General features: G+C 43.7%; 1 protein-coding gene across 1 annotated transcript; it reads left to right on the top strand.

Moving 5' to 3' along the window:
- Positions 1-12: 12 nt before the first annotated feature.
- On the top strand, positions 13-25,169 carry LOC122755290 (galectin-9C-like). The gene is made up of 9 exons (XM_044003606.1): positions 13-92; positions 3,051-3,162; positions 12,629-12,723; positions 14,444-14,573; positions 15,450-15,560; positions 20,326-20,367; positions 21,089-21,177; positions 22,519-22,681; positions 24,389-25,169. Exons 1-9 carry the CDS (start codon positions 13-15, stop codon positions 24,533-24,535), a joined length of 969 nt encoding a protein of 322 aa, XP_043859541.1. The 3' UTR covers positions 24,536-25,169.
- The last annotated feature ends 2,651 nt before the right edge of the window (positions 25,170-27,820 follow it).

The raw sequence follows: 27,820 nt of genomic DNA, 5'->3' as shown, positions 1-27,820 counted from the left end.
AAGCAAGGACCAATGAAGATGAATATTGACCATGTGGCCCAGAGTGTGACTCTCCCTGGCATGGGTGAAAGAATGAGGATGGAGGCATACAAGTAAGTTATCGGTGTCAGTAGTAACATGAATACTTTGTGGCTAAAGGGAGACAGAAAGGGATGAAAAACTATACTACAAAACTGTAATCACCAAATCTATTAGGTACTGGTTGAAAAATAGAAAAGTTGGTCAGCGAACTAGATTAGGTACACAAAACCCTGAAGCAATCAAACTTTTAAAGAAAGTATTTAAGAAACACAAGAAAGTGTTCAACAAATCCAAGCATACCAACTACTGGGATAAGGGCTCACTAAACAACAAACACTGCTGGAAAAATTGAAAACCCATCTGGCAGAGATTAATAGGCCAACATCTCACACCACATACCACAATAATGTCCAAATCAATTTATACCCTAGGTTTTAAAAGTTTTATCATAAATAGGTTAGAGGAGAAGAGGAGATACCTCTCATGACTGTAGGAGAAGAGTTCTTGACCTGACAAGGAGAAGAGACGATCACAGAAGATAAAATGGAACTTTTTCCATAAAATTGAAAAGTTTTTGCACAAACAACAGCAATGCAATGAGACTTGGAAATAAAAATAGTTAAGTGGGAAGAAAATCTTTGTGGCAAATTTCTCTGATAAAGGTCTGATATCCAAAGATAGAGTTGTTCATTTGCTTCAGTAATGTCTGACTCTCTGGGGATTTTTTGACAGACAGTAGAGTGATTTGCCATTTCCATCTCTCACTCATTTGACCGATGAGGAAACTGGAGAAAACAGGGTGAAATGACTTGCTCAAGATCACACAACCAGAAGTGTCTGAGAGCAGATTTGAACTTGGAAAGATGAGTCTTTCTGACTCCAGACCTGGTGCTCTATGCACTATGGTACCACCTTACTGCTCAAGGGGAGAAAGATATAGTAAACTGATACAAATGAATAAGAACAAGAACTATTCTCCAATAGATAAATGGTTAAATGAAATGAACAGACAGTTCTCAAAAAAGAAAAGCAAGGTATCGACAACCAAACTGGGGGGGGAGAGTTCCAAATCATTAATAATAAATCCCAATTAAAACAATTCTGAGGTACCACTTTATTCATCAAATTGGCAAAGATGCCAATCAAAATTGCAGGCTTCTCTTGTGCAAATTTTTTCTCACTGTTTCCTTTAGGTTTGTTTTGTAGGGATGAAAAAAAATTTAACTGGCTGCTAACCTAGAATTGAGTATGCATGCAAAAGTCACAAGTAAAAAAAAAATTTTTTTTTAAGTCACAAGTATCTGTTTTACTCTTCCCTGGGTGCATTCAAATGATGAGGAAAAAGAATTGCTCTTAGTTTCTAAGTTCAAATCTGGGCTTCAGATACTTGTTAGCTGTGTGACCCTGGGCCAGTCACTTAACCTGTTTGCCTTAATCCACTGGAAAAGAAAATGGCCAACCATTCCAATCAATATCTTTGCCAAGAAAACTCTGTGGACAGTATGGTCCATAGGTTCACATAGAGTCAGATATACTAGATGACTCAACAACAACAACACCTCTGGGTGGGGAGAGAGTGAGAGCTAATGGCCACTGCAGGTGATGCTAAAGATGCCTTATCTCAACATGTGGGCTCTCATCTGACCCTGGCCCCTTCTGTCTCTTCTTTCCCTCTTGTATAAATTCTTTTCTGATCTTGGGTGAATGGGTATTGGAGACAGAATGAACCACATTACAATCTTTTATACTTCAAAAAGTCAAAATAGCCACCAAAAATAGGTCCTACAACAAGAGTTCTGGGTGTACCACACCTATCCCCACCCTAACCAGATATCAGATTCGCTGGCAGCAACCTCAATAAGTTCTGGGTCTTTGCCCTGGAAAACTAGCATTCTAGGGTCACTCTCTCCCTACCACAGGACAGCCACCTAGTATCGCCATTTCCACAGGGCCTGTTATCCCAAAGCCTTCCCTTTACTCCCTACTTCAGCCACCAAATCTAGGTAAAAATGGATTTGAGGGCACATTTGGCCGATACTTGCCCCATCTCCCAAACTGCTAGTTATCCCTCTGCACTTGTTTTTTGTTTTGGTTTGTTTTGGTTTTTTGTGAGGCAATTGGGGTTAAGTGACTTGCTCAAGGTCACACAGCTAGTAAGTGTTAAGTGTCTGAGGCTGGATTTGAACTCAGGTACTCCTGACTTCAGGGCCGGTGCTCTATCCACTGCCCCCCCCCTCTGCACTTCTAATGATGATTGAGCTCCCTAGACTTTGCAGGAGACCCAAGGGGACATAAGAAGGTATGACAATTTCACTCGTGTGGCATTGGGCAAGTGGTTTCATTTTCCTGGGCCTCAGTTTCCTCATTTGTAAAATGAACGGGTTGGACTGGACACCCTCTGAGGTCCCTTCCAGCTCTAGAACTAGAGTCCTATAACATGAAGGTCCTGCCCTCCAGGAACTTACAAGCAGCTGGTTTCATCCAGTTATGTCTGACTAGGAGACAATTGCTATCAAGTGCCCAAGGGAGTAAAAGGGACCCCACGTGTTCTGGGAGCTCAGCCTAGTCCGTTGGAAAGAGTGGCTGGATTTGGAGTAAGGGGGCTGGGATGTGAATCCGTGCTCTGCCACTGATTCTCTCTGGGCCTCAGTTTCCTCTGCTGTCAAAGGAGGGAGTTTGACTCGTGTATGAAGGTTCCTTCCATGTCTGTGTCTATGAGCAGAGCTCAGATGGCCCCTCTTGCCCACGGCCTTCATTCAGGGAGGCGAGTGTTCTCTCCCTCTGGAAAGGACTTTGCGTTTATGGACTTGGGGACATGTTGTATTGAGTACATGTTATATACATGTAGGTGCTGTAATAGAGGCTACAAGAGAAAGCATAGTGACCGTCCACGGTCGCCTGTTCCCACCTAACTCTCCCCATCACTTCCTTCTTCTCAGCAGCTCCCTCCCCTTTGAACTGCTGCCAAGGTTAACTTTGCATCAAGTGGTATCCCTCCCCTTTCCAAGTTTTTGATTTAATCAAAACAGCAACAGCAGCAGCAGCAGCAGCAGCAGCAACAACAGCAGCAGCAGCAGCAGCAGCAGCAGCAGCAGCAGCAGCATGTCTTTGAGGAACAACCATACTACCTACCACGGTCCGGTGAGTCTAGTTGTGGTGGGCACCACATAGAGGAAGTAGGCTGGGATGGAGTGGAGTAAGCTCCCTCCGTGCAGCTATAAGGACCCTGTTCTGGGGACATGCATCTGGGGTACTGGAAGAAATAGTCAGGAGAGGATGGTTCATTTTAGATAGGATGGGGGTGGTGGGGTGAGGGGAGAGCACAAACCCCATTCCACAGAGAATGTTAAGAAGGTTCAAATGATGCAGTCCCATGGTCTATTCAGCCCAGAGATCTCTCCTTGATGGTGGCTATGCTTGGAGACACATGGTGATGATTAAATGTACTTTAACCTGGTGGATGAGAAAATCTGGGGTAGTGGTTTGGGGTGTTTGAAGGATCCAACTTTCTGCCCCCAGCTTCCCTACTCTATACCAGAACTGTCTTTAGACTCCTTTCCTTTTGTCTTCCCACCCAGTGGGGCCAAGAGTTGACCCCTGCACAAAGAGATTATCTGTATTCAGACCATCCCCAACCTTGTGCTATCAATTCAAAGAACATATCCCCTCTTCAATAGAGGGTGCAGAGGGCAGCTAGGTGGTCCAGTGGATAGAGCACTGGCCCTGGATTCAGGACAACCTGAGTTCAAATCTGGCCTCAGACACTTGACACTTACTAGCTGTGTGACCTTGGGCAAGTCACTTAACCCCAATTGCCTCACCAAAAAACCCCCAAAACAATAGAGGGTTCGGGGGAAGGGGGTGAGCTGAGTTACCCCTGGACTAAGAAGCCTTTGACTATATAGACAAAAGGATCTGTCTCCACTCAATCTTGAGTAGAACATAATAAACTTCCCCACCCTAGATTAAATTCCTTGAAAGGTTGGGTGGGGGCTGACGGAGATGAGGAGAGTCAATGCAATATCATTCAGTAATGTCTTGCAGAAAAAAGGGTCTTTTTAAATGAGGAATTTAGAAGAAGGTGAAAGTCTCTGAATCTCCTATAGATATTGGTTATTAATAATCATTTCTCACATTTACATAGGAGTAGAAACATCTCAATGCCTTTCCTCAGAGCAAAACTGTGTGGTGGAGTATTGTACATTATGCATTCATAACAGCTTCAAATCAAACCCTGCCAATTTCCATTTATAACTGAGGAAACTGAGGCCCAACAAAGTTGATAGATTTGGGACTGTAAGGGACCTCAGGGGCCATCTAGTTCAACCCCTTCAATTTCCAGTGAAGGAATCAGAGGCTCATGGAGGTGAAATGACTTGGCAGGATCACCCAGCTAGGTATCATGTATGATAGTATGATAGTGTCACAGGGGAAATGGGGGGGAGGAGTCCTTAGGTATTCCTCTTTAAAGAATTATATCTTGGGGGCAGCTAGGTGGTGCAGTGGATAAAGCACCAGCCCTTGATTCAGGAATACCTGAGTTCAAATCCGGCCTCAGACACTTGACACTTACTAGCTGTGTGACCCTGGGCAAGTCACTTAACCCCCATTGGCCCGCCAAAAAAAGAAAGAATTATATCTTTCAGCACACCATCCAATTAGAATAAAATAGTCTTTTATTTGGCCACAAGAGAAAGTGACCAAGAGGGAAGTCAAGGATCTCACCTCAAGAGGAGAGGACGTGGCATAGAGACAGGATTCTCTGAGATACCTTTTTCCTCAAACAGAAGAAAGGCAAAAGCTTTTATAGAAGATGATGGGGAGGATAGATGAGGGGCAGGGGAACCACCTCACAATGGAAAGTTACTTTTGGGGGTGGGTGGGGAAAGATTCCTGAGAAACTGGGCGAGGCAGGGGGGGGGCTTCTTTTGGAATGATAGTCCAGACCTCTGGAGTTATTATCTCTGTCTCCTAGTTCAGGTAATAGCCACCCCCAACTGACTTTCTTGCTATAGAATTAAATCTCCCCAAACGTCTTAGGTGTGTCCCTCCTGATATCTAGCTGGCCAGTTTAAACTTTAATAGTACCAACCCCCATGTCAATAGTAAGAATCAGATGCAGGACTTGAATCCAGTTCTTGCCAATTTTATTTCCAGCTTGCTCTCCACACCACTCACTGCCTCTCTGCCCTCATTACTTCTCATTCTATTGGCTTCAGGGATGGGGACACAGGATAGGAGGTCCAAGACATCTGATCAGCCCCTGAGGTCCCTATTCAGCCCTTGAGGAGGTAACCTCATTGCTAAACTTCCAAAACCTTGGGCTCTTACAAATGCTTGTGGTTCGGAGCTCTGGGTCTGGGGGTGGGGGGGTCTGGAAACCAGGGTGCTGGCTGCAGAAGAAAAAGTCCCTTCTAATGAGGCCGAGGAAGGAATATTAAGGTTCCTCATCTTGACCTCCTGCTATCCACCATTGGTATGGAATTCTGCCCCCACAGCCAGAGGGGGTCATCTCCTGAGGCAGGAGTGCACTAGGTACTAGTTAGGGAGTTGTTGTTCAGTCATTTTAGTCATGTGTGACTCTCCCTTAGCCCATTTGGGCTTTTTTTGGCAAAGATGCTAGAATGGTTTGCCATTTCCTTGTCCAGCTTACTTTATAGATGAGGAAATGGAGGCAAATAGGGTTAAGTGACTTGCCCAGGATCACATAGCTAGTAAGTGTCTGAGGCCAGATTTGAACTCAGGAAGATGAGTCTTCCTGACTCCATGGCCAGGGCTCTATCCACTGACCCTAAGAGCCCTTGTATCAATGAGTAAATGAAAACATTTACTAGATAATCTCTAAAATGCCTCCCATTTCAAGAGCCTCCAAGAGCTGGGGGCATACTAAGGTATCCCAGAGTCTCTCTCCCTATCCAATCCCACACTCTGTGGGCAGAAGGAAACAAAAAAAAGAAATTCAAGAAATACAAACGGGATCATTTTGTTATTACCATGGCTTATGTTGGATCAAGTTAAGTTCTAACCCCTGTCAAGAGCATTTGTAGTTTAAACATGGCCTCCAGAGAAGAATTAAAGGTTTTCCTGATTGTTAAATGGGATTTCAGGCATCAGAAAACAGGTAGAGGAAATATTTGGAGGGATAGATGGATCTTTCCAGAACCCCTGATATCAGCCCATAGGTGTCTGACTCAATTTGGCTGAGGCTGCATCTGCTCCCAGTCCTGAGAGGCAGATGAGATGATCTGATCATCAGTTTTCAAATGAGGAAACTGAGGCCCCCAAGCAATGATGATTTGTCTGAGATCACCCAAATAGTTAGTGGTAGGGTAAGGACTAGGTAGAATAAACTGTGGCCAATACTCCCCTCTCCCAAATATACATGGAAGGGGCAGCTAGGTGGTGCAGTGGATAGAGCACCAGCCCTTGATTCAGGAATACCTCAGTTCAAATCCGGCCTCAGACACTTGACACTTACTAGCTGTGTGACCCTGGGCAAGTCACTTCACCCCATTTGCCTCAGTTTCCTCATCTTTAATAGGAGCTGGAGAAGGAAATGGTAAATCATTCTAGTATCTCTGCCAAGAAAACCCCAAATGGGGTCACAGAGAGTCAGACACAACTGAAATGGCTGAACACTAACAATAATTATAATATAAAAGGGGCTTCAGTATTGCCAATGTTTGGACTGTGATAGGATGAGATGAACTAGAGGCCTTTGGGTAACTGGCCAGAAGGACTGGATGTGTGACTCTAGGGGAGGGGATTTAAGTAGAGAAATAGAAGAGGGTTGGTTGGGGGTTTGGGGTTTGTTTTGTTTGGTTGGTTTGGTTTTTGAGCTAAGGGTCAGGGTTAAATTAAAACAAGAAAAGATAGGAGGCATAGCAGTAAGACTTAAATAACTCCATCCCCAGCTATCAGAACCCTAACTTTTCATTTCCTTTCTTCCCTCCTAGCCTCTGCCTCCTGATATTCCTGGCTTCCTTTCAGACTCGGCTCTAACTGAAACTTTTGCATGAAGCCTTTCCCAGCATTCCTGCCTCCTCTCTTCCTTCTGAGATCACCTCTCATTTATCTTGTATACACACACACACACAAAACACATGGAGACACATATGTACATGTTTGTACATATCCAGGTGTATATGCACATGAATATATGTATACATATCCATACACGTGTGTATAAACATATACATGTATGTGTGCACACATGCCTTTAACTGTAACCTCAGTACTTGCAACATAGTTTAAAATGCTTTTTGACTGACTGACAATAGCTCATACTGCCATAATGCTATGAGGTTTACAGAGTGCTCTCCTCACAACATCCCTGAGTCAGGTCATGAAGGTAGGAGTATCTACTAGCTGTGTGACTCTGGGCAAATCACTTAAGCCTCATTGCCCTGCCAAAAAAAAAAAAGGAACAAAAGACAAGAAAAGAAAGAAAAGAAAAGAAAAAGGGGGAGGGAGAAATGGGAAAAAAAGAAAGTAGGAGTATCTCCATTTTCCAGATGGGGAAACTGAGGTACAAAAAAGGTTAAATGGCTTGTCCAAGTCAACAGGTAGTAAATGTCTAAGATGGGATTTGAACTTAGGTCTCCTCTGACTCTTTGCATGTCTTTGCCTGGGCCGTCCCTCTTGCCTGGGTGCCCTTCTCACCACTGCTTTTCAGAACCACCATGGAGCCTCTTCAAGGATCAGTTCAAGTGCGACCTCCTCCAAGAGTCTTTTCTGATCCTCCCAGTTTTTATTGTCCCTTTACTCCCCCAAAGACTGTGTAGTTATTTCCCAGTATTTATTCTTCTGTGTAAATGTATCTGCATTGTTGAATGTAAACTCCATGAGGGCATGGGCTGTCTCGCATGTTGGATGATTCATTGATAATGTAAAGGTCAATTGGTGGTTCCATATTTCGCTATGTACACAGTTGCAGAGAGGCCATGAGTGAGAACATTAATCCTCTGTACCAAATGGAATTCCGATGACTGGGGCCATGTTCTTACAAAGAGATGGCCAGCTTTTTTCACTAATAAAAATACATGAGCAGGGGCAGCTAGGTGGTGCAGTGGATAGAGCACTGGCCCTGGAGTCAGGAGGACCTGAGTTCAAATCTAGCCTCAGACACTTAACACTATCTGTGTGACTCTGGGCAAGTCACTTAACCCCAATTGCCTCACCAAAAAAACAAAAAACAAAAAACTACATGAGCAAAGCATCAGGGTTTTACTGTGGACAGATTGGAGAGGAGTTGGGGCTAGGTGGGTGGAGAACAAAGACCTTGACTCCTTATTTTACTTTTTTGGGAGCTAATCCAGAGAAGATCATGGAAAAATCTAACCCCAAATTGTAACAGAGGATTGAGCTCTACCCAGACAAAAGAATTTGAAAAGACAAGTCTTAATCTTAGTCTAGGAGCTGTGGGTGGGGATGGGGGGTGGGGGAATGAGTATGACTAAAGAGCTGTCAGTCTGCCCTTATGGAGAGAAGTTCCCCCTATTATATCTAGCAGGGGCAGCTAGATGATGCAGTGCATAGAGTGACAGGACTGAAGACAGGAAGACTCATCTTCCTGATTTCAAATCTGTCCTCTGACGCTAAATAGCTTGCTAGTCACCTAGCTGTGTGATGCTGGGCAAATGTCTTAAACTCATTGGCCTCAGTTTTCTCCCTGTCAAATGACCTGGGAAAGGACATGGCTAACCACTAGAACATCTTTGCCAAGAAAACCCCAAATGAGGTCATGAAGCGTCAAACTTGATTGAAAACCAACTGAACATACATACCTCCTCTGAATCTTGTACATTTTTTGCACAATTTATTTCTTTATTCTGATTTAAAATAAGAATAAAAGGAAATTATTCACTCATACAAGCATACAGTGGAAAATGGTAAGAGAATATGACAAATTCTCTTGTTGAGAGATGGAAATTCATTTTAAATGTTTAGTCACCTAACCTGGTGAAAAAGAACAGCTAATTATGATATGAACTGTTTACATTTCTGCTGGCTAGTAACAAGCACTATATTGAATGATAAATGTACTGGAAGTTCAGTTGCATATGTTGATTCATATTTAAGAAACTAGATGAGTTCAAGTAATGTATGCATATAAATGTATATATTATATAAACTAACCTTTGTAAGGAAAGAATCCTTTCAGAGGAGACATTCTCTTCTATCATTAGCTATTCCCTCAGATAGAAGAATAGTTACCTGTATGGGGGATAAGTGTGAATTGGAGAACAGCCTTAATACTGCAAAGAGAGTCAGTAAGTTTGTTTCTGCAGAATGTTTGCAATAGTTTTTGGTGAATTTAAGTGTGTGCCCAGAGATCAAGGTTTACAGACAGTCCGACATCTGTGCTGCAAATAGGCAGAAGTCAGAAACATTTTGATCACATGATCGCATGGCTGATGAGGTACAATAATATGATAACAAGAGAATGAGGGCGTTACTCAGGTGGAGTGTACAGAACAGAAATAAGAGCATGGGTCCTGTTATCAGTTGGAAATCTGACTCCAGGGCCGGTGGTCTATCCACTGCGCCACCTAGCTGCCCCGGTTTAGTAAGAATCTTAAGAAGAGGTCAGTGACTTGTAAATTTCATACCACTCTAACAAGGCAATGCTTATTCTAGAACGGTGATTCTCAAACTTTTGGGTCTTAGGATTCCTTTATACTCTTAAAAATTACTGTGGATCCCCTAAAGATCTTTTGTTTATGTGGATTACATCTTTATTATGTTTATATATTTATTATACATATTTGTTGCATTAGAAATTAAAATATCTTAGTATTCTTGTGAAAATAGTTTTGTCTTCGTGTAGCCCCTGAAAGAGTCTTGGGGACTTAGAGAATGGTGATCTAGGAACAGTTGTAAATATTTGCTCCCCAAAGATGTGATTGAAAAGGAAATTGGGCAGGTGAGAGTTTAAAAGTCATAGGGCAGTTAAGAGTCATGGGACAACAACTGAGTACTTTTATAGGATGGGGGCATTGCTGGGAGATGTAATGATAGTATTATAACTAAAAAGAAGAAGAAGAAAAGTAATAGTGGCACTTAAATATTTTAAAATGCCCAGAAGAGAGAAGAAGAAAGTTGATAAGGGAATGCAGAGAAGGAGGGATATCTTGGAACTACCATGTGAAATTTAGTACACTTTTTAAAAAAGAAAGGGCTTATGGTGGGCCAGGGTGGGCAGTGGGAAGCAAAGATGGTGGGGGAACAGCAATGACCTGCCTGAGCTCTCCTCAAGACCCCTCCAAATACCTTCAAATAATGCTGTAAGATAATTCCTGGAGCAGGAGAATTCACAAAAAGAGAGGGTGAAATACTTTACCAGCCGAAGACAACTTAAAAGGTCAGCAGTAAAGCTCTATTGCACCAGGGTGAGAGTGAAGCACAGTCCAGCACAGGCCGTGCCAGTGAAGAGCTCAAAGAGACAATAATATACACACTCAATTGGTTATGGTACTCTAGTTTACCCTGCAGGAAAGTAGGAGGAAAAGAGGATTGGGGGGGCAGTTATAGAAGGGAGGACAAATTGAGGGAGGAGCAGTCAGAAGCAAAACACTTTTGAGGAGGGACAGAGTGAAAGGAGATAGAGAATAGAATAAATGGCATGGGGAGGGAATAGGATGGGAGGGAAATACAGTTAGCAACAGTAATTGTGAAAAAATTTTGAAGCCAGTTGGTCTGATAAAGGCCTCATTTCTCAAACATAGAGAACTGAGTCAAATTTATTAAAATAAGAGGCATTCCCCAATTGATAGATGATCAAAAGAAATAACGTTTTCAGATGAAATAATTAAAGCTATCTATAGCCATATTAAAAAATGCTCTAACTCATGACTGATGAGAAAGATACAAGTCAAAACAATTCTGGGGTACTACCTCATACCTATTGGATTGGATAACAGGACAAGCAGAGGAAAATGACAAATGTAGGGGATATGGGGGAAATGAGACATTAATGCACTGTTGGTGGAATTGTAAACTGATTCAAACATTCTGAAGAACAATTTGGAACTATGGCTAAAGGTCTATAAAACCATGCATACTCTTCGACCTAGTAATGCCACTACCAGGTTGATATCCTAAAAGAGATAAAAACAAAAAGTTAAAGGGCCTATATGTACAAAAATATTTATGGCAGCTCTTTTCTGTGCAAAGAATTCAAAATTGAGGAGATGCCCATCAATTGGGGAATAGCTGAACAAATTATGGGATGAGATTATGATGGAACACTATTGTGCTATAAGAAATGATGAGCAGGATGTTCTCAGAAAAACCTGGCAAGACTTACATGAGCTGATGCAAAGTGAAATATACTATATACAAAGTAACAGTGATATTCTAAGATGATCAGCTGTGAATGAATTAGCTCGTCTCAGCAATACAATGATCTAAGACAACTCTGAACAACTTAGCATGAAAAATGTGATCCATCTCCAGAGAAAGAACTGATGGTATCTGAATACAGATTGAAGCATAATTTATTTTAGTTTTTTTTTTTTACTTTTTTTGTCTGTTTTCTTTCACAACCTGACTAATATGAAAATGTTTTGCATGACTACAAGAGTATAACTTATATGGAATTGCTTGTGTTCTTAAGGGGGTTGGGGTGGGGAGGAAGGGAGGAACACAATTTGGAGCACACAGTTTTAAAAATAGATGTTGGGGCCAGCTAGGTGGCACAATGGATAAAGCACCGGCCCTGGATTCAGGAGGACCTCGGTTCAAATACAGTCTCAGACACTTGACACGTACTAGCTGTGTGACCCTGGGCAAGTCACTTAACCCTCATTGCCCCGCAAAAACAAACACACAAGCAAACAAAAAATAGATGTTAAAATTTGTTTTTACATATAATTGGGGAAAAATAGAATTTTAAATAAATGGGGGAAAAGAAGAAAAAGAAAGGGCTTATAACAGAAGTTCAGAGAGTGATGGGTGTCTGATGCATATGTGGATCCCATCACTTTGCTAAGATGGCCCACATGAGACCAACCTCCCATTACAATAGTTTTTTATATAATACACCTTTTCTGCTTTTCTTTGGATGTTGAAATACTCATATTTGCTGGTGTTTATTAAGTTCCTAGAAACAATAAAATATGAACAACAACAAATAGAATTGATAAGGTCAAAGAAAACAAATAGGAACTCCTGAAAGAACACACATAAGCCAATCTTGTCACTACCATGTTACATTTAATATACTTTAAAAAAACAAATTGCTGGTAAGAGAAATTATTGATTTCATATTCATTTTTCCTTTTTGGTCTATGTTGAAATGCTCATGTTTGTTTATGATCAGTAAATTCATAATGAAAAAGAAAAACAATTTTTAAATAATTATAGAAAAAAATCAGAGGAGAAAGCCATTGTCCCAAATATGAGAGGGAGAAAGACCCTCTCCCTGCCATTCTAATTGGTGCTGCTGGTAGAAAGTAGTAAAATCCTGGGGAGCCGTCTCTTCTGGGCTTGGCCTTGGTCAGCCCTATCTCTGACTCCAAACCCAGACCTGGGACTATAGGAGATTCCTGGATTTTTTTGCTAGGAGACCTAGAATTGACAACTCTATCCTTCCTCCTCTCTGCAGGTCATTCCATTCAGGACAAAAATCCCAAATGAGCTCCAGGATGGACATGTGGTTATTGTCAATGGATTGGTCTCCTCTTATACCTGTTGTACTTGGTAATTGTTCCTTCTATTATCCTCCTATATGCCTTATCTATGAATAGACCAGAGGACTCACCAGCAGGTTGCACAAGCAACCATCTCAAGAATTGTCCCTGGTAATTGCTTTGACTTCTCAACTTGTTGCACCTGATTTCAGAGGCTGAACAAGCTAAAGGGTCAGAAAACCATATAATTATGGCAAAATCATAGGACAATGATACCCTGGTTGACCGTCAGCAATACATGGGATTACAGTCATGATCTAAATAGGGCAGTGTGTCACAAACTCTCTCGGCCCAGTCTCTGGACCTGATTTTATCTGACAGGTGACTGGTCGGCATTAAGGGTGTGGTCTCTAGCCAGAAAAAACCAATTTGTCTGAAGTGCCTGCTATGCATAAGGCACCATGTTAGGACCTAGGTTTCTGTTTTGTTTTGTTTTTTCTCATCAGGGAGTTACCATGATAATGGGGTGGAGGGTCTCAGGAACTACATGCACACAGAGCTGGGTAAATATAACATAGGGTGTAATGAAGGCAGAGGAGATATCAAAAAAGGTAATACTAGAAGAGGAGGGGAGGTGATGAACTGAAGGAGGAGACCATTACATTGAGCCTTGAGCCTTAGACCAAAAATCTAAGAAGCAGAGATGAAGAGGTAGGCACCCATTTTAGGAAAACTGGTCAGTCTTAAAGTAAATGCCCAGAAGTGGGAAATAGTAGGGGATGACATTTTATTTGGTCAAACTTTGACCCTTGACCACGTAGGAATCGAAGCTGGTACTTTAGCCTCATTGTTCAGTCAAATTTTTTTTAGTCATTTTTGACATTTGGTGACCCCATTTAGAGTTTTCTTGGCAATTATACTGAAGTGGTTTGCCATTTCTTTCTGCAGTTCATTTGACATATGAGAAAACTGAGGCCAACAGCATTAAGTGACTTGCCTAGGGTCACACAGCTAGTAAGTGTCTGAGGCCAGATTTTAACTCAAGAAATTGGGTCTTGGGGCGGCTAGGTGGCACAGTGGATAAAGCACTGGCCCTGGATTCAGGAGTACCTGAGTTCAAATCTGGCCTCAGACTCTTGACACTTACTAGCTGTGTGACCCTGGGCAAGTCACTTAACCCCCATTGCCCCACAAAAAAAAAAAAAGATGGGTCTTCCCAACTCCAAGCCCAGCATTCTATCCACCACTACCCCTTAACCTCCTTACTTGTCTGCTACTCTGTAAAAATCAAGGAAGGCAGGTAACATATGTGATTTAAATTTTGTAGTTTTCCCAGAATCTAGCTTCATAAATATTAATGAATTGAACTTGTGGGCTACATTAACCTTCTCAGCTATTACTGGCCCATGCTAAACTAGGAATAGGAATCCAGAACATTTCCAGGAGAAATTAAACACGGCATTAAATCAATCAAGCATTATTAATTGAACCTGAGGAAGTGGGGCTTGAGTGATAAGTAGGATGGGACTAAGAATAAGTGGACATTCCTCTCATTTATCATCTGAGAAGTCACAGGATCATGTACTTAGAGACAACAGAACTAACATTTCCAAGTACAGGCACTTACAGTGTGACAAAGACTAAAAGAAAGAAGGAAAGAGAGAAAAGAAGAGTGACAGAGAAAGGAAAGACTCAAAGGCTAGGGAGTAGCCTCTGGGGAGCAGCCAACATCTTACTGATCACCAGCAGCACACTGCACCCACAAACTGGTCTTATTGTTTTGTCCCTAGGCCTAGGTTTTCTGTGAATTTTGAGTGTGGGTTCAATGGAAACGATATTGCCTTTCATTTTAACCCTCGGTTTGATGGTGGCGGTTATGTTGTGTGCAACACAAAGCAAGATGGTAACTGGAAGCCTGAGGTGAGGAAGATGGAGATGCCTTTCCAGAAGGGGAAGCCTTTTGAAATTTACTTTCAGGTCCAGAGTATAGGCTTTAATGTAAGTATAATATCATCCCTCCTAAGTCACCTTCCTTTAAGAGAGCACAGTGGTATACAATATGGAGGAAGCGTGGTTTGGTGAGAGAAGTTTGTTTGAAAAAGATCAGAGGGTTTTAGCGGCCCACATGCTCACTGTGAATCAGTAGTGTAACACAGTCACCAAAGTTGGGCTGCAGTGAGAGGCAGACCATAGTCCTGTTGTACTCTGCCCTTCTCCGGCTACATCTGGAGTGCTGTGTTGGGTCCCAGGCAACACAGTTCAAACAGGGCCCTGATAGGCTGAAGTGTGTCCATAGGAGGCCAACCAGGATGGTGAAACATCTTGGGTCCATGTCAAAAGCAGATGAAGCAACATGAAATGGGACATTTAGCCTTAGAGGGGAGGACTCAGGAGAGAGGTGATTGATGCCTTCACATATTAAAGGACTGTCCTGCTGAGGAAAGATTAGATTTTGTGATTGTACATATATAACCTATATCAGATTACTTGCTGTCTTGGGGAGGGGGGAGAGAGGGAGAAAAATTTGAAACTAGAAATCTTATAAAAACAAATGTTGATAATTATCTCTCAATGTGACTGGAAAATAATAAAATAGTTATATGGAAAGATTAGATTTGTTCTATTTGTTGCCAAAGGACAGAACCAGGAGCACTGGGTGGGAGCTTGATGTTGGCCATTCTCAGGGACTGGAGACCCGATGCTCAAGATGTCAGGTGGGGGAGGATCCAGTCTCCAGGACTCAAGTTTGGGGTTCCCACTGGCTTTCTTGCTCATGCAGCTTCCTCCTGTTGGCAGGTGATGGTCAATGACAATGACTTTGTCTTCTACAAGCATCAGATCCCTCTGGAGAAAGTGAACACCCTCGCCATCCAGGGCATAGTGCAGGTGTCCTTCATCCAATTCCAGGTCAGAATGGGTGGCACAACTCACCTCCACTGTCCTCTGTCATGTCCCAAAGGAGTGGGAAAGATCCTACTGAGCAGCAGCTGCCACTCCCAGGAGACATATTCAGGACTATAGACTGGCCAGGAGGAAGCCCCTTCCTCACCTGTCCCCTTTGTCCCAACTTCTCTTGGCCAGCTGGGGCTTGTCTCTCCTGAATTTAGAATGGAAAAGCTCCAGTTACCCTCCCAAGGGCTCTGTTTCCTTTGCTTTCCACTGAGCTTTGTCATTTTACACCCCCCCCCCTCCATTTTTGGTACCTACCACAGTGCCTAGCACATAGTAGGCATTTAAACAATATTTGTTGAATTGAATTGAATTGAACCAAACTTAAACTGCCCCCTTGCTGGGCTCTATCATCCCCACTCCTACCCTCTCCTCACTGATTCTGTCCCTTTAAGTAAATGCTGTTATTTCTGCTCCTCCTTCACTGATTTGGAGGCAAAGTGATAGAGCAAAAGGACATGAGTTCAAATCCTGACTTTGCTACCCTTGTGATCTGAGGCAAGTCATGTGATGTCTCTGACTTCACTGTCTCCTCACCACTTAATTTCCAAGGCCCTTAGCTTAGGTCTTTGTCACCTCTCCTGATATAAAACAAGGGGCTTGATTGAGATGATGTTTAGGGTTACTCCTACCTCTAAATGCTTTGAACTTGGATTGCCCCCATCCAGTTTCTTTCCTCTCCTGTAAGATTTGTGGCCTTGGTTGGCATTTCCCTGATTATCTCCCCCATCTTTACCTCTCCTTATTTCCGTCTGTGCTTTTGCCCTGCTCATCCATCTCTTCTCCCTACACCTGCCCTTTCTCTTCCTTCTGTTTCCTTCCTTCCTTTTTCATAAACATCTCCCACCCCAACATAGGAAATTGCTAACAGAGGAGGAGGTCATGATGAAGGCTGACCTCTCCTCTCCCTTTAGATGGACCTTTACCTAATGTAGTTTATTGCTGATTCAATTCATTCACCAGGCATTTATTAAACACTTCCTAAGTGCAAGGCCCTTGGGTATATGAAGCTGAATATCAGAGTAATTCCTGACCTCCAGAAACTTTCGTTCTACTGGAACATACAGAGAAATAAACACAAAGTGATTTAAGATGAGGAGGGACATAGTGACTAGGGACAATCAGGGAAGGTTTTCCACAGGAAGTTACATCGAAATTGAAGGAAGCTAAGAATTCTAAGAGGCAAAGGTAAGGAGGGAGGCAAAAGCCTGGAGGTGGGAAATTCCATTCAAATTACATTGGAATTGAGAAATGAAGGAAGCTAAGAATTCTAATAGGCAAAGGTAAAGAGGGAGGCAAAAGTCTGGAGGTGGGAAATACAATGCTGTTTGGGGAGCAGCAAGTAGGCCAGTTTGGAAGGAGACTGATATAAAATAAGGTTGGGGGGCAGCTAGGTGGCATAGTGGATAAAGCACTGGCCTTGGATTCAGGAGGACCCGAGTTCAAATCTGGCCTCAGACATTTGACACTTACTAGCTGTGTGACCCTGGGCAAGTCACTTAACCCTCATTGCCCTACCCAAAAACAAAAAACAATAAAATAAAATAAAATAAAATAAGGTTGGAAGACTGGGAAGGGTTTTCAGGACCAGCCTAAAAAATGTGTGTCTTACTCCAGTGGTGATAGGAGATCCTTGAGGAAGTATTCTATAATTAAAAGAGTGCTGATCTTGGAGCACTGACCTTAGCATTCAAATTGACCTGAGTTCAAATTCTAGCTCTGTCATTTATTACTTGTGCAATAAAGCTGTAAACACCTGTACAATCAATTTTGTACTCATTTTACTTAATTACAATTAAGTAATAAAGCTCCTTAGCTCTAAAATGAGAGAGTTGGAGTGGCAGATCTCTGAAGCATAGTTGACCTCTGAGGTCCCTTTCAACTGTCCATGGCCCTATTCTAGGAAGTTCCTAAAGGTTGGTGAGCAGGGAGGTCAGTCCTATGCCTTAAGAAGATGACTGGAGGCAGCTACGTGATGCAGTGGATAAAGCACTGGCCCTGGATTCAGGAGGACCTGAGTTCAAATCCAGCTTCAGACACTTGACACTAGCTGCGTGACCCTGGGCAAGTCACTTAACCCTCATTGCCCCACAAAACAAACAAACAAACAAAAAAAGATGACTGACAACTTTAGGGAGCACAGATTGGAGAGGGGAGTGTCTGGAGGGAAGAAGTTCTGTGAAAAGGTTACAGCAATTGTCCAGGGGAGAGGGGAGAGGGCTATAAAGCAGAGGCATGTTTGTGTGAGTAGAGAAAAGAGGACAGATTTGAGAGACGTTTGTTTGAGCAGTGGATTCAACAAGACTTGGCACCTGGGAGTGAGAGAGAGAGAAGATTCAAAGATGACCCTGAGGTTTCAGACCTGGGCACCTGGAAAGATGGTGGTGCCCTTAGCAGGGGGGAGGGTTGTTTTTAGGAAGGAAGATAGTGAGTTCTGCTTGGGATGTGTGGAAATATGTTGGCTATGTTCTGGATGTATTGTCATGCTGATGGAGCATCCCAAGGATGTTCCTAAGACAAGGGGATTGCCCCACTGTCCTTCACCCATTCCAGGTTCTCTTCAATTGAGAGCAGATCATAGATCATTTTTCATCCAATCTTCTCTCATAAAAAGGATCAGGAAAAGATTCTCAGCAATAACTGGGTGCCCAGGAAGGCACCCTCTCTGTCTGCATCAGGCAGGATGGGGACTGAATGGATAAAAAAAAAAAGACCAGAAAGATGGTTTCAGATGTGAGGGATATTATCTGAGTCTTGGGCTTGGGCAATGGGGAGAGTGGGAATTTTCAGGTGTGTTACAAAAGCCTTGTGACACAGCTCATGGACTAGACTTGGCATCCCAGCCATAGAGAAGCCCCCATTCAAGAGAGGGAGGTTCTGTGTGAACCAACCAGACTGTTACTCAAGCCTTTCTGCTATCCCGCATCATGCAATGACAGCACAACCTCCCCGTAGGCCCGATGGGGGCAAACCCAAAGTGAGTGAATGAGTGAGTGAGGAGACTGACCCTGTTTGCCAGCCGGTTAGAAGCATCAGCCGGCCCAGTTAGAAGAGAGCTTGGGTCCGACATCAGACAGCTCAGCACTGACAGGACCAAAGTCAGAACAGGCAGTCGGACTGTCCCCTCACTTAGAATACTGAGTCAGTCACTTTGTCTAGGACAGAGCATGGCAGCTGGCCCAGGGGGTTGGCCAGTTAGAACAAGGAGTCAGTCCATCAGGGCTAGAACTGGAAGGGTTCCCTAAGGCTCTCTAATCCAACACTCTAGGTCAATAAACATTTATTAAGCGCCTACTATGTGCCAGGCACTATGCTAAGTGCTAAGGATTTTACAGAGGAGGAAAATGAGGTCCAGAAAGGTTGGACTCATTGATCTTCTGGCTCTAAATCTATAGAGAGGAACCACATGGAGAGTTGGTCTCAAAGTCAGGAAGTCTTGGGTTCAAATCCTACCTCACACACTTCCTAGCTGTGTGACCCTGGGGAAATCACTCAACCCATTTGCCTCCATTTTCTCCACTGTAGAATAAGGGCATTGGACTCTCTGACCTCTAAGATTCCTTCTAGCTCCAAATATATGATCCTATGTTCAAATGACTGGGCTCAGGTCATACAGGTCATTGACAGGAAGTATCAGTGGTGGGATCTGAGCTCATTCTCTGATTCCAGAACCAATGCTCTTTCCTCTTCACCAGGAAGGAATGAGAGATGTGCCTGAGAGGCTGGGGGTGGGGGGAAGGACAGGAAATTGTTCTGCCTTCCCTTTGAAGGGTGCAGGAAGAATAACAGCATCTGGAGCATCTGACCTAACACCATAAAAGCCTCTGTCCCACACTCTCTGTGCTCTGAGCATAGAAGTTCTAGATCATAGGAACAGAGCTGGAAGGGCCCCAAGTGACCAGCTAGTCCAAGTTGCTGATTTTACAGATGGGGAGACCTAGGCCCAGAGAAGTGACTTGCTTAAGGTCACATGGGTAGAAGGGATGGCATTTGAACTCAGGCTCTTTGTACAACCCTGCCCGGGCTCCTGCTTCTGACTTGTTCTCTCCTGGCTCAGTATAAGTGGAGAGGTTGAGAGAGGGGGGCATTCAGGGCAGCACTTGTGAGCAGAGGACAGTGGGTGTTCAGGAAGTAGCTTAAAGAAATTATGAAAAGAAAGGGAAATCCCCTCCATGGACAACAGAGAAGTGACATGCAGAGAGACAGGCTTGGAAGAATTTCTCTTATAAGTTCTGTGACCGAACTGATATTCTCCAGCTTTCAGGAGGAGTGTGTGTGTGTGTGTGTGTGTGTGTGTGTACATCTGTATGAGTCTGAACAATTGTGTTACGTGTGTTTCTATATGACTGTGTGCATGTATATGTGTGTGACTGTGTGTCTACGTGTATTTGTGATAGTGTGTGACTGTGTATGTGACAGTGTGATTATGTGTGAGTGTAAGTATGTCTGTGCATCTGTATGTATGTCTGAGCATCTGTGTATGATTGTGTGTCTGTATGTATACATGTGTCTGCATGTGTGATGGTCTTTATGTGTGACTCTGTGTGTGAGTCTGTGTCTGTGTATATCTGTGCAACTACAAGTTTATCTAAGAGGCCATGTATGTCTGCATGTGTGATTCTGTGTGTGTCTCTATGTGTCTATGTGTGACTGTGACTGTGTCTGTGTGTGTGTGACTATGTGTTGCTGACTCTGGGTGTTTCTATTCTTTCCTCTTTTCTAGCCACCAGTTTCCCCACCCATGGTGTTGACCAGTCAGCCATATGTAAGTTGTTGCCTTGTGCTCATGGGGGAGGGTAGTGTGGAGGATGGCATGAGCCTCAAACCTCAAACCCTGTGGTTTCTTAGAGAAGGTCCTCTGGGGTGGAGGGGACCCCAAAAGCTCAGAAAGCCAAAGACAGCCCACCCTTGGAAATGACCAAAAGATCTCACCTGGGGGCAACGTTCCCACTCCCCTGGGATGGCCCTCAAAACCTACCTTGTGCCCTGATTCAATTCTTCTTGTGGCCAGCTTCCTCTGACTTTTGTTTTCTTTCTGTGGAGAACATCTTTGTCATCCTTTTCCCTTAAATGAGAAACAGCATGGTGTGGTGGCCTTGACCACCCAGGCAGACCTGGGTTCAAGTTCAGCCTCTGATACTTATTGGTTGTGTGACCCTGGGTAAGTCACAACCACTCTAGGCTCCAGGAAATGTTTTAAGACTCTAAGTTACAGAAAAGGTATTCATCTGCATTGGTAGAGGGAGTTTCCTTACTTGGGATTTCCTTATATCAATGAAATCGCTGGTTTAGTCCCCATTCTTTATTATTATTATTATTATTCATTAAAAAAATTTTAGTCCCCGTTCTTAGCCTTTCTCAAAGGCACCAAACTATTTCCCAAACCCTCAGTCAATTGCCCAAGTAACACATTTTTAGACCGACCCTCTTTGCAAAAGAAATTACTCAACCCATTGTTGAACCCTTTGTCTCTTATTTCACTGCAGCCTTTACCTTTCGCTACAACAGTCACTGGAGGACTCTACCCATCCAGGAACATCACTATATCTGGCACCATCCTGCTTACTGCTGACAAGTTAGCACCAATTCTAAGTTCACTGGGAGAGCAGATCCCTTTTTTCTAGCATTCCTCTCATCTCTGGGCAGCCATGTCCCTTCCCACTCACTATTCAGTTAATCAATCAATCAATCAATCAATTAATGCTTATTTATTAAACACAGGCTATGTGCCAGGCACTGTCCTAAGTACTGGTGATACAAAGAAAGGCAAAAGACAGTGCCTGCCTTCAGGGAGTTCACAATTTAAGAGGAGAAACAACATGCAAACAATATTTAGGATTAATTTGGAATTAATCAACAGAAGGAAATACTAACATTAAGGGGGATCTGGAAAAGCCTCCTATAGAAGGTAGGACTTTAGCAGTCACTTGAAGGAAGCCATGGAGAGTCAAGAGGAACAGATGAGGAGGGAGGGCATTCAGGAGGAGGACCAGGACACAGTAGTGTCACAAAAACCTAGACAGAAGAGATTACCAAGGAATAAAGGGTGATTGACAGTGTCAAAGGCTGCAGAGAGGTCAAGAAGGATAAGGAATGAGGAAAATAGATAGATTTGGCATTTAAGGGATCATTAGGTTTACATGATTGCACATATATAACCTCTGATTGCTTACCATCTCAGGGAGGGGAAAGGGAATAGAGAGTGGGAGGGATAGAATTTGGAACTCAAAACTTAAATAAATAAATAAAATAACAATTGTTTAAAAATTGTTTTAACATGTAATTGGGGAAAATTATATATATATAATATATATATATATATATATACACACACACACACAGAGAGAAATCATTAATAACTTTGTAGAAAACAACTGACAAACTAATGGGAAGAAAGACCTGAGCACACAATACTGTTACAAGGGAGAAGGAGATGTGGGGGTTGCAAATATTCAAATGTACAGTATTTGAAGTTAAAATTATATAAACTCTGGTAATTGATTCTAGCTCAATAGAAATATGCATTATGAATTTGAATCATGTAACCACTTGACAGGATTCCTCATTGGAACTAATCAGGACCTAGTTGTAAGCCCAAAGGAGAGATCCAGGCAAAGTGAGAAGTAGGAAGTGGGAGAGATCACTTTCAGCTGGGTTGGGTGGGGGTATCATAGAAGACTTCCTGGAGGAGGGGGCACCTGAGAAGGGTCTTGAAGGAAAAGGCGCATTTCAATAAAGAGAGGTAGGGTGGAGGAGAGAGAGAAGAGAGGACTGAATTAATCACTCCCCAAAAGCACTAGGTACTGTCCTAGGAGGTGGTGGCAAAAAGATAAAAAAAAAAAGCCCTTCAGGAGCTTGCAATCTTTGTACACGTTCAAAGAAAATAACATGTACACATCTTGTCTCTTTCCTTCAGGTTCACAATCAACCTGAAGGATGGGAAGGACATTGTCTTCAATCTGAACCCACGGTTTAATGAGAAAACCATGATCTGGAATACAAAGATTCCCCACTCAGAGAAATCTGAGGAGCGTGGTCTGCTCAGTTTGATGCCCTTCACCCAAGGTCAGGCCTTCAAGGTAAAGCATGAGGAGGGAGATGGGATTTGGTGGGTGGGAAGCAGATAGACCTTGAACTCCAGATGTTCCTTCAGAGCACAGTGAACTGGGAAGGAGTTTAACAATCCAAGACACTAGGTAATTCATTTCTCAGGGGTGAAAGCAGATCTCTTCCAGGTTTCTGCGCTCATGGGAAGATGAAGAACAGGAAAGTGATAACCCAAGGGTTAATGTGGTTCATGAAGCAAGTTCCAAGAGGTGTTGTCAGTAATGATGCTTAAAATGATACAGAATGGCCCTGGCATGACTTCAATACTACAAGGATCAGAGATTTCATCAGTCTAGACTCTCCCTCCACTGTCACAGACCACCTAATCAGTGCTCTCCAAGAGATGTTGGGAGCAAAACATTTATCATACTGAAGTTAAGCTGAAATGAGTTTCTCTTTAGCTAGACTGAACCTCCAATGGTGGGCTTTAACTCACTCCATCACTGGTCCCATAGAAACCTTTCCAGTTTTGTGTGGTCTACTCTCATAGATTTCACCAAATACTGGGTCTCTTCTATGCCACCTTGTCTTGTTTTTGGTTTTTTTTTCCTGGGGCAAGGGGGGTTAAGTGACTTGCCCAGGGTCACACATCTATGCCACCTTGAGGCTTTAGAAGAGGACCAAAGTGAAGGACATGTAGAGGTGTCAAAAAGGTGCCTTTAAATACTATTTTTATCTAGAGGGATCCTTGTTGAGGGCCCAGCACACATATAATTATACTTAGAAAATAAAGCTTAGACAAATAGGACATTAGAAAAATGGGAAGGGAAGGGAAGAGAGAAGGGGAGGGAAGGGGAGGGAAGAGGAGGGAAGGGGAGGGGAGGGAAGACACATGCACACAGGGAGTAGGTTGTAGAGTTTGGAGCTGAACAAGACTCCTGATTACCCTATCCTGCTCCAAATCTGTAAGCCCAGGATCCTAAGGTAGGCTCTTGTGAGGGTCCTATTCTAGTAGATTTCTGTGAATTAATATGTGATCATAACCAGCATTTTATATAGTGCTTTAAAGTTTGCAAAGTGAATTTAAAATTATTATCTCATCAGATTCTCACAACAACCCTAGGAGACAGGTGCTATTATTATTACCCCTAATTTACAGATGGGGAAACTGAGGTGAGCTAAGTGCCTTTTCCATAGTCACAAGGCTAGTGTCTGATTCAGGGTTTGAACTCAGGTCTTCTTGATTCCAAGACTAGGGCTCTATCTACTGAGCCACCTAGCTGCCTTAGTTTATGGCTAATGATCAAATTCTGATCTTCTGTCTATGATACAATCAATTCCATTAATCCCATCTCAGTCCAGGACAACACAGTCATAACCTCATAACAAGTCTCCTAGAATCATTTGTCAGAAAAACTGATCTTCCTCGAGGCCTTAGCTGACTTATGGAAGCAGCACATGGCCACATATGAATGAGCAGCAGCACTGAAAACGGTTTGTGCCTCACATCGCCTCTATGTGTGTTTCCTATGGACCCATATCGAGGCACAAGTCTCCCAACAAGACTGTAAACTCTCTGAGGGCAGGGGCTCTTTCTTTCTTTTTTCTTTCTCTCTTTTCTTTTCTTTTCTTTTCTTTTCTTTTTTTTTTACTTTGGATTCCCAGTGCTTAACATGGTCCTCAGGACACAGTAGGTGCTTAATAAATGCTTGTTGATTGATTGTCCCCTTGTCTTCCAGGTGCAGATCAAATGCGAAGTCAGCTGCCTCAAGGTGACTGTCAATGGGCAGCACCAGTTTGACTACAATCACGGCATGACAAACCTGATCTCTATCGACAAGCTGGAGATTTCTGGAGACATCCAGTTGACCCACATTCAGTTCTAATTAAGGGCCTACAACCCAGATGTCCTAGGTGCAGGTGTCTGATAATGAAGGGTCTCCCAGCCAGGTGTCCCAGCCTGAATCTTTCTTCTCTCCCTCCCATCCTCACTTCTCCCTGGCTGATTGGACTCTAAGCCCCAAGCTCTCCCCCCACCCCCATCGGGGAGGAGTTAGAGTAAGCTGCTCTCCTCCCTTGGGAAAGTAGAGAAGTGACATATCTTTGTGTCTCCCCGGGTTTCTTGTACCAGTCAAATCAATAATGATTAGTTCAAAGTAAAGGACCTTTAAATAGCAGAGTGTGGGTAGTTGAGAAAACAGAAGCAAGCAATTCCTTTTTGTCTGTAGTTCCTCTATTTTGTCTCTGATTGTGTTTGTATTACAGCTCCTGCCCTTGTCTGCAATCTTTCTGCTGAAACAGCAAGTATCCAGAGTTAGAGAAAAGCTAACCCAATTTCCTTTCCTGTTACATGTCCTCAGTCTTAGCCCCCAAACTCCAATATCAAGCCCTGTCCAATGAAGGGGGGCCCTGGATTCAATTTACCTCCCACCTAACTGAAATCTATATTGCTTTTACCTGGGGGGGGGCAGAGCTCCCTTGATGGCAAATTCAATATACTCTCATTGATTCCTAAACTTATTTCTGGTTCTGGTTCTGGTTTTGGTTTGTTTCGGCACCGATAATTATACCCACAATAGCAAGGTAGTGACAAGAATACCCCCCCCCATACACCCAGGGATATATTCTCCCACGTTGGGGGGGGGAGAGACACATGCACAGAACACATGTGACTATGGAACATGTGTGGAAAGATACACATGAGGAATACATATGCCCAAGGCATTTGTGTGGCCAGGACCACTCACTCCCCTGACATTCCAGAGCCAATGTCTCTGGTGAGGTCACTGAGGAAACTGCCATCTCTGCCCAGCTGGTCTTCTCCTTTCTTCTCCCTGTCCCTTTTTTCTCTGCTGGGCATAGAAGAATGATAGGAGAGGGGTGGAGCCAAGATGGCGGAGGATAGACATTAAACCCACAGGGCTCCTGATACAAGCACCCCAAAAATAGCAATAAAAGACCCCTTGGGGCAGAAAAACACACAAAAATATGGGCTGAGAGTTTTCTCCAGCTATAGATAGATTTCAGGGGGCCGTGCTGGGCCATAAATAAAGACGAACCCTGCAATCAGGCCAACACACCAGGCACCCGCCAGAGGAATTTGCCCCAGTGCCTCTGAATCGGCTGCAGCACCAGTGTCTTCTGGAACCGAGCACTGTCAGACTGAATAGCTGGCAGGGGGCGGGGTGGGGGGGGAGTGCAGGGGTACCAGTGGACTGGGGGGAAGGATTCGACTCTCCCACCCCAGCAGGGAACCAGGAAGAAATCCTGAGTGGTGGGAGACCTGGGGAGGGGAGGGGAGCAGTCTCATCGGAAGCTGAGAACCACACCAACAGAAAGCTTTGCTGGTTGGTTGCTTAGTAAAGTAGGCCTGAGGTTATCTCTGGACCTGAGAACAGGGCAGGTGAGATTAAAGCCTGCCCTCCCTCAACCCAAAACACCTGGGACCCTCTGAAGCTGAGAACAGGAGTGGAGCCAAGAAGCAGCCCCACCCCCACCCCCACCCCGCAGTGGAGAGTTTAAAATCAAATGAAATCGAGGCCAGGCAGGCTGAAAAGAAGTCCAACCATTCCCCGGGCCACACTGTAGCTTGAACAGTGTGTCCTGGAAGTAGTGCCACACTTTATGAAGGAGTTAAAAGCCAAGAAATAGTAAGCCAGGATGAGTAGGCAGAGAAAGCAGAAGAGGTAAGGTAGACCACAATATAACCTCAGAAGAAGAAGATAATAACAGGGTCAAAGCTCCAACAAAAATATGAATTGGTCTGTGCTGGGCATCTCCATGGCTGATCTGATACTGCATGGCCCTTCCCCCACTGGAAGAAGGGGAGCAGCTCTTTAATGGGACAGCCCCAAGGGTATCTTTAGTTCTTCTGGGAAACAAAAGTCTCTTCAGTTACCTCCAGTCATAGTGCTAGGAGAGCTCTAAGAATTTCTACATTTGTCTTTTTGCTTTTGTTCTCTTACTTGTTCTGGGTCCCTTGGTTTTAAACCCTTTTTAAACTCCCTTTCCTTTGTTACTGGTCAGGCTGCTGTTCAAGTTCTCCTTGGGATGCCACTTGACAAACTTGCAAAAGAGTTGGACTGAAGGGATTCACACACACACACACACACACACACACACACACACACACACACACACACACTCCCCCATAATGCCTTGGGTTGTTATGCAAATCGATTTGGGAACAAGACTGAAAAGGCCCCAGATGGAGCCGGTGACCTTTGCCCGATCTTCTACCAGCAACCGAAACTGCTCCATTCCCCACAATAAGAGGGCTGGACTCGATAGTGTCTAAGGCTCTGCCTAGTTTTTAATCTTGATATTATGCTAGGATCTTGTAATACAATCCTACAGTAAGTGGGGCAGGGGTGAAGAGCTACATTAGCTAGCTGCTAGAGTGGGTAACAAGCATCCATTCTCTAACCCTCTAACTATCACTCTCTACACAGCATGTTCACAGGGGCTGCCCACCCAAGACAGCCAGCTCTGGAGGGTGGACTTTGTCAATGACCTTGCTTCTCTCCCTCATGCCTCAGTAGCCAGTCTGCAGGAGCCACAGTGGGAGGTAGAGGGGAAGTCAATCACGTTCAACTCTTCCTGACCCTGTTTGAGGTTTTCTTGGTAGAGATACTGGAATGAGTGGTTTGCCATTTCCTTCTCCAGCTCATTTTGCAGATGAGGAAACTGAGGCAGACAGGGTGAAGTGACTTGCCCAGGGTCACCCAGCTAGTAAGTATCTGAGGCCAGATTTGAACCTGCGTCTGCCTGACTCTAGGTCTGGTGCTCTATCCACTTAGCCACCTAGCTGCCCCAAAAGGGAGGACCAGAAAGTTATTTCACTTCGTTTCCTTGCTGGCACATAGGGGAAAGGCTAAGAGTAAAACAAATTGTCAGAGTAGAGTTTGAGGATTGCTCTGTAGACACTCTTGATTGCTTCTATGCCCTGTGAGCCATAGTGGCATAGTGAAGGGGGAAAAGGGAGAAATTGAGTGACACATTGACAAAACCAAAGGGGGCAGTCCCTTTTAGTAAGTAGACCTTACAGGTAATATACACAAAGGTGTGTGGGACAAACTGCCTCAGTTTATCCAAATAACTCGAGGAGACCACCAAGTCAAGCAGAGACAGATTTATTACATCCTCATGAGGACGGGCAAAACCCAATTACA

The sequence above is a fragment of the Dromiciops gliroides genome, chromosome 4 (assembly GCF_019393635.1).
Source record: "Dromiciops gliroides isolate mDroGli1 chromosome 4, mDroGli1.pri, whole genome shotgun sequence".
Taxonomy (NCBI): domain Eukaryota; kingdom Metazoa; phylum Chordata; class Mammalia; order Microbiotheria; family Microbiotheriidae; genus Dromiciops; species Dromiciops gliroides.
The sequence above is the reverse complement of the archived record's forward strand: the minus strand, read 5'-3'. Positions and strand labels throughout refer to the sequence as shown.

Bases quoted from the DNA above. Each gene is read 5' to 3' on its own strand.
- LOC122755290 (XM_044003606.1), top strand. From the start codon at position 13: ATGAAGATGAATATTGACCATGTGGCCCAGAGTGTGACTCTCCCTGGC. The intron at 93-3,050 runs GTAAGTTATCGG...TAATCAAAACAG, and splicing joins ATGAGGATGGAGGCATACAA to CAACAGCAGCAGCAGCAGCA. The intron at 21,178-22,518 runs GTTAGCACCAAT...TCTTTCCTTCAG, and splicing joins ATCCTGCTTACTGCTGACAA to GTTCACAATCAACCTGAAGG.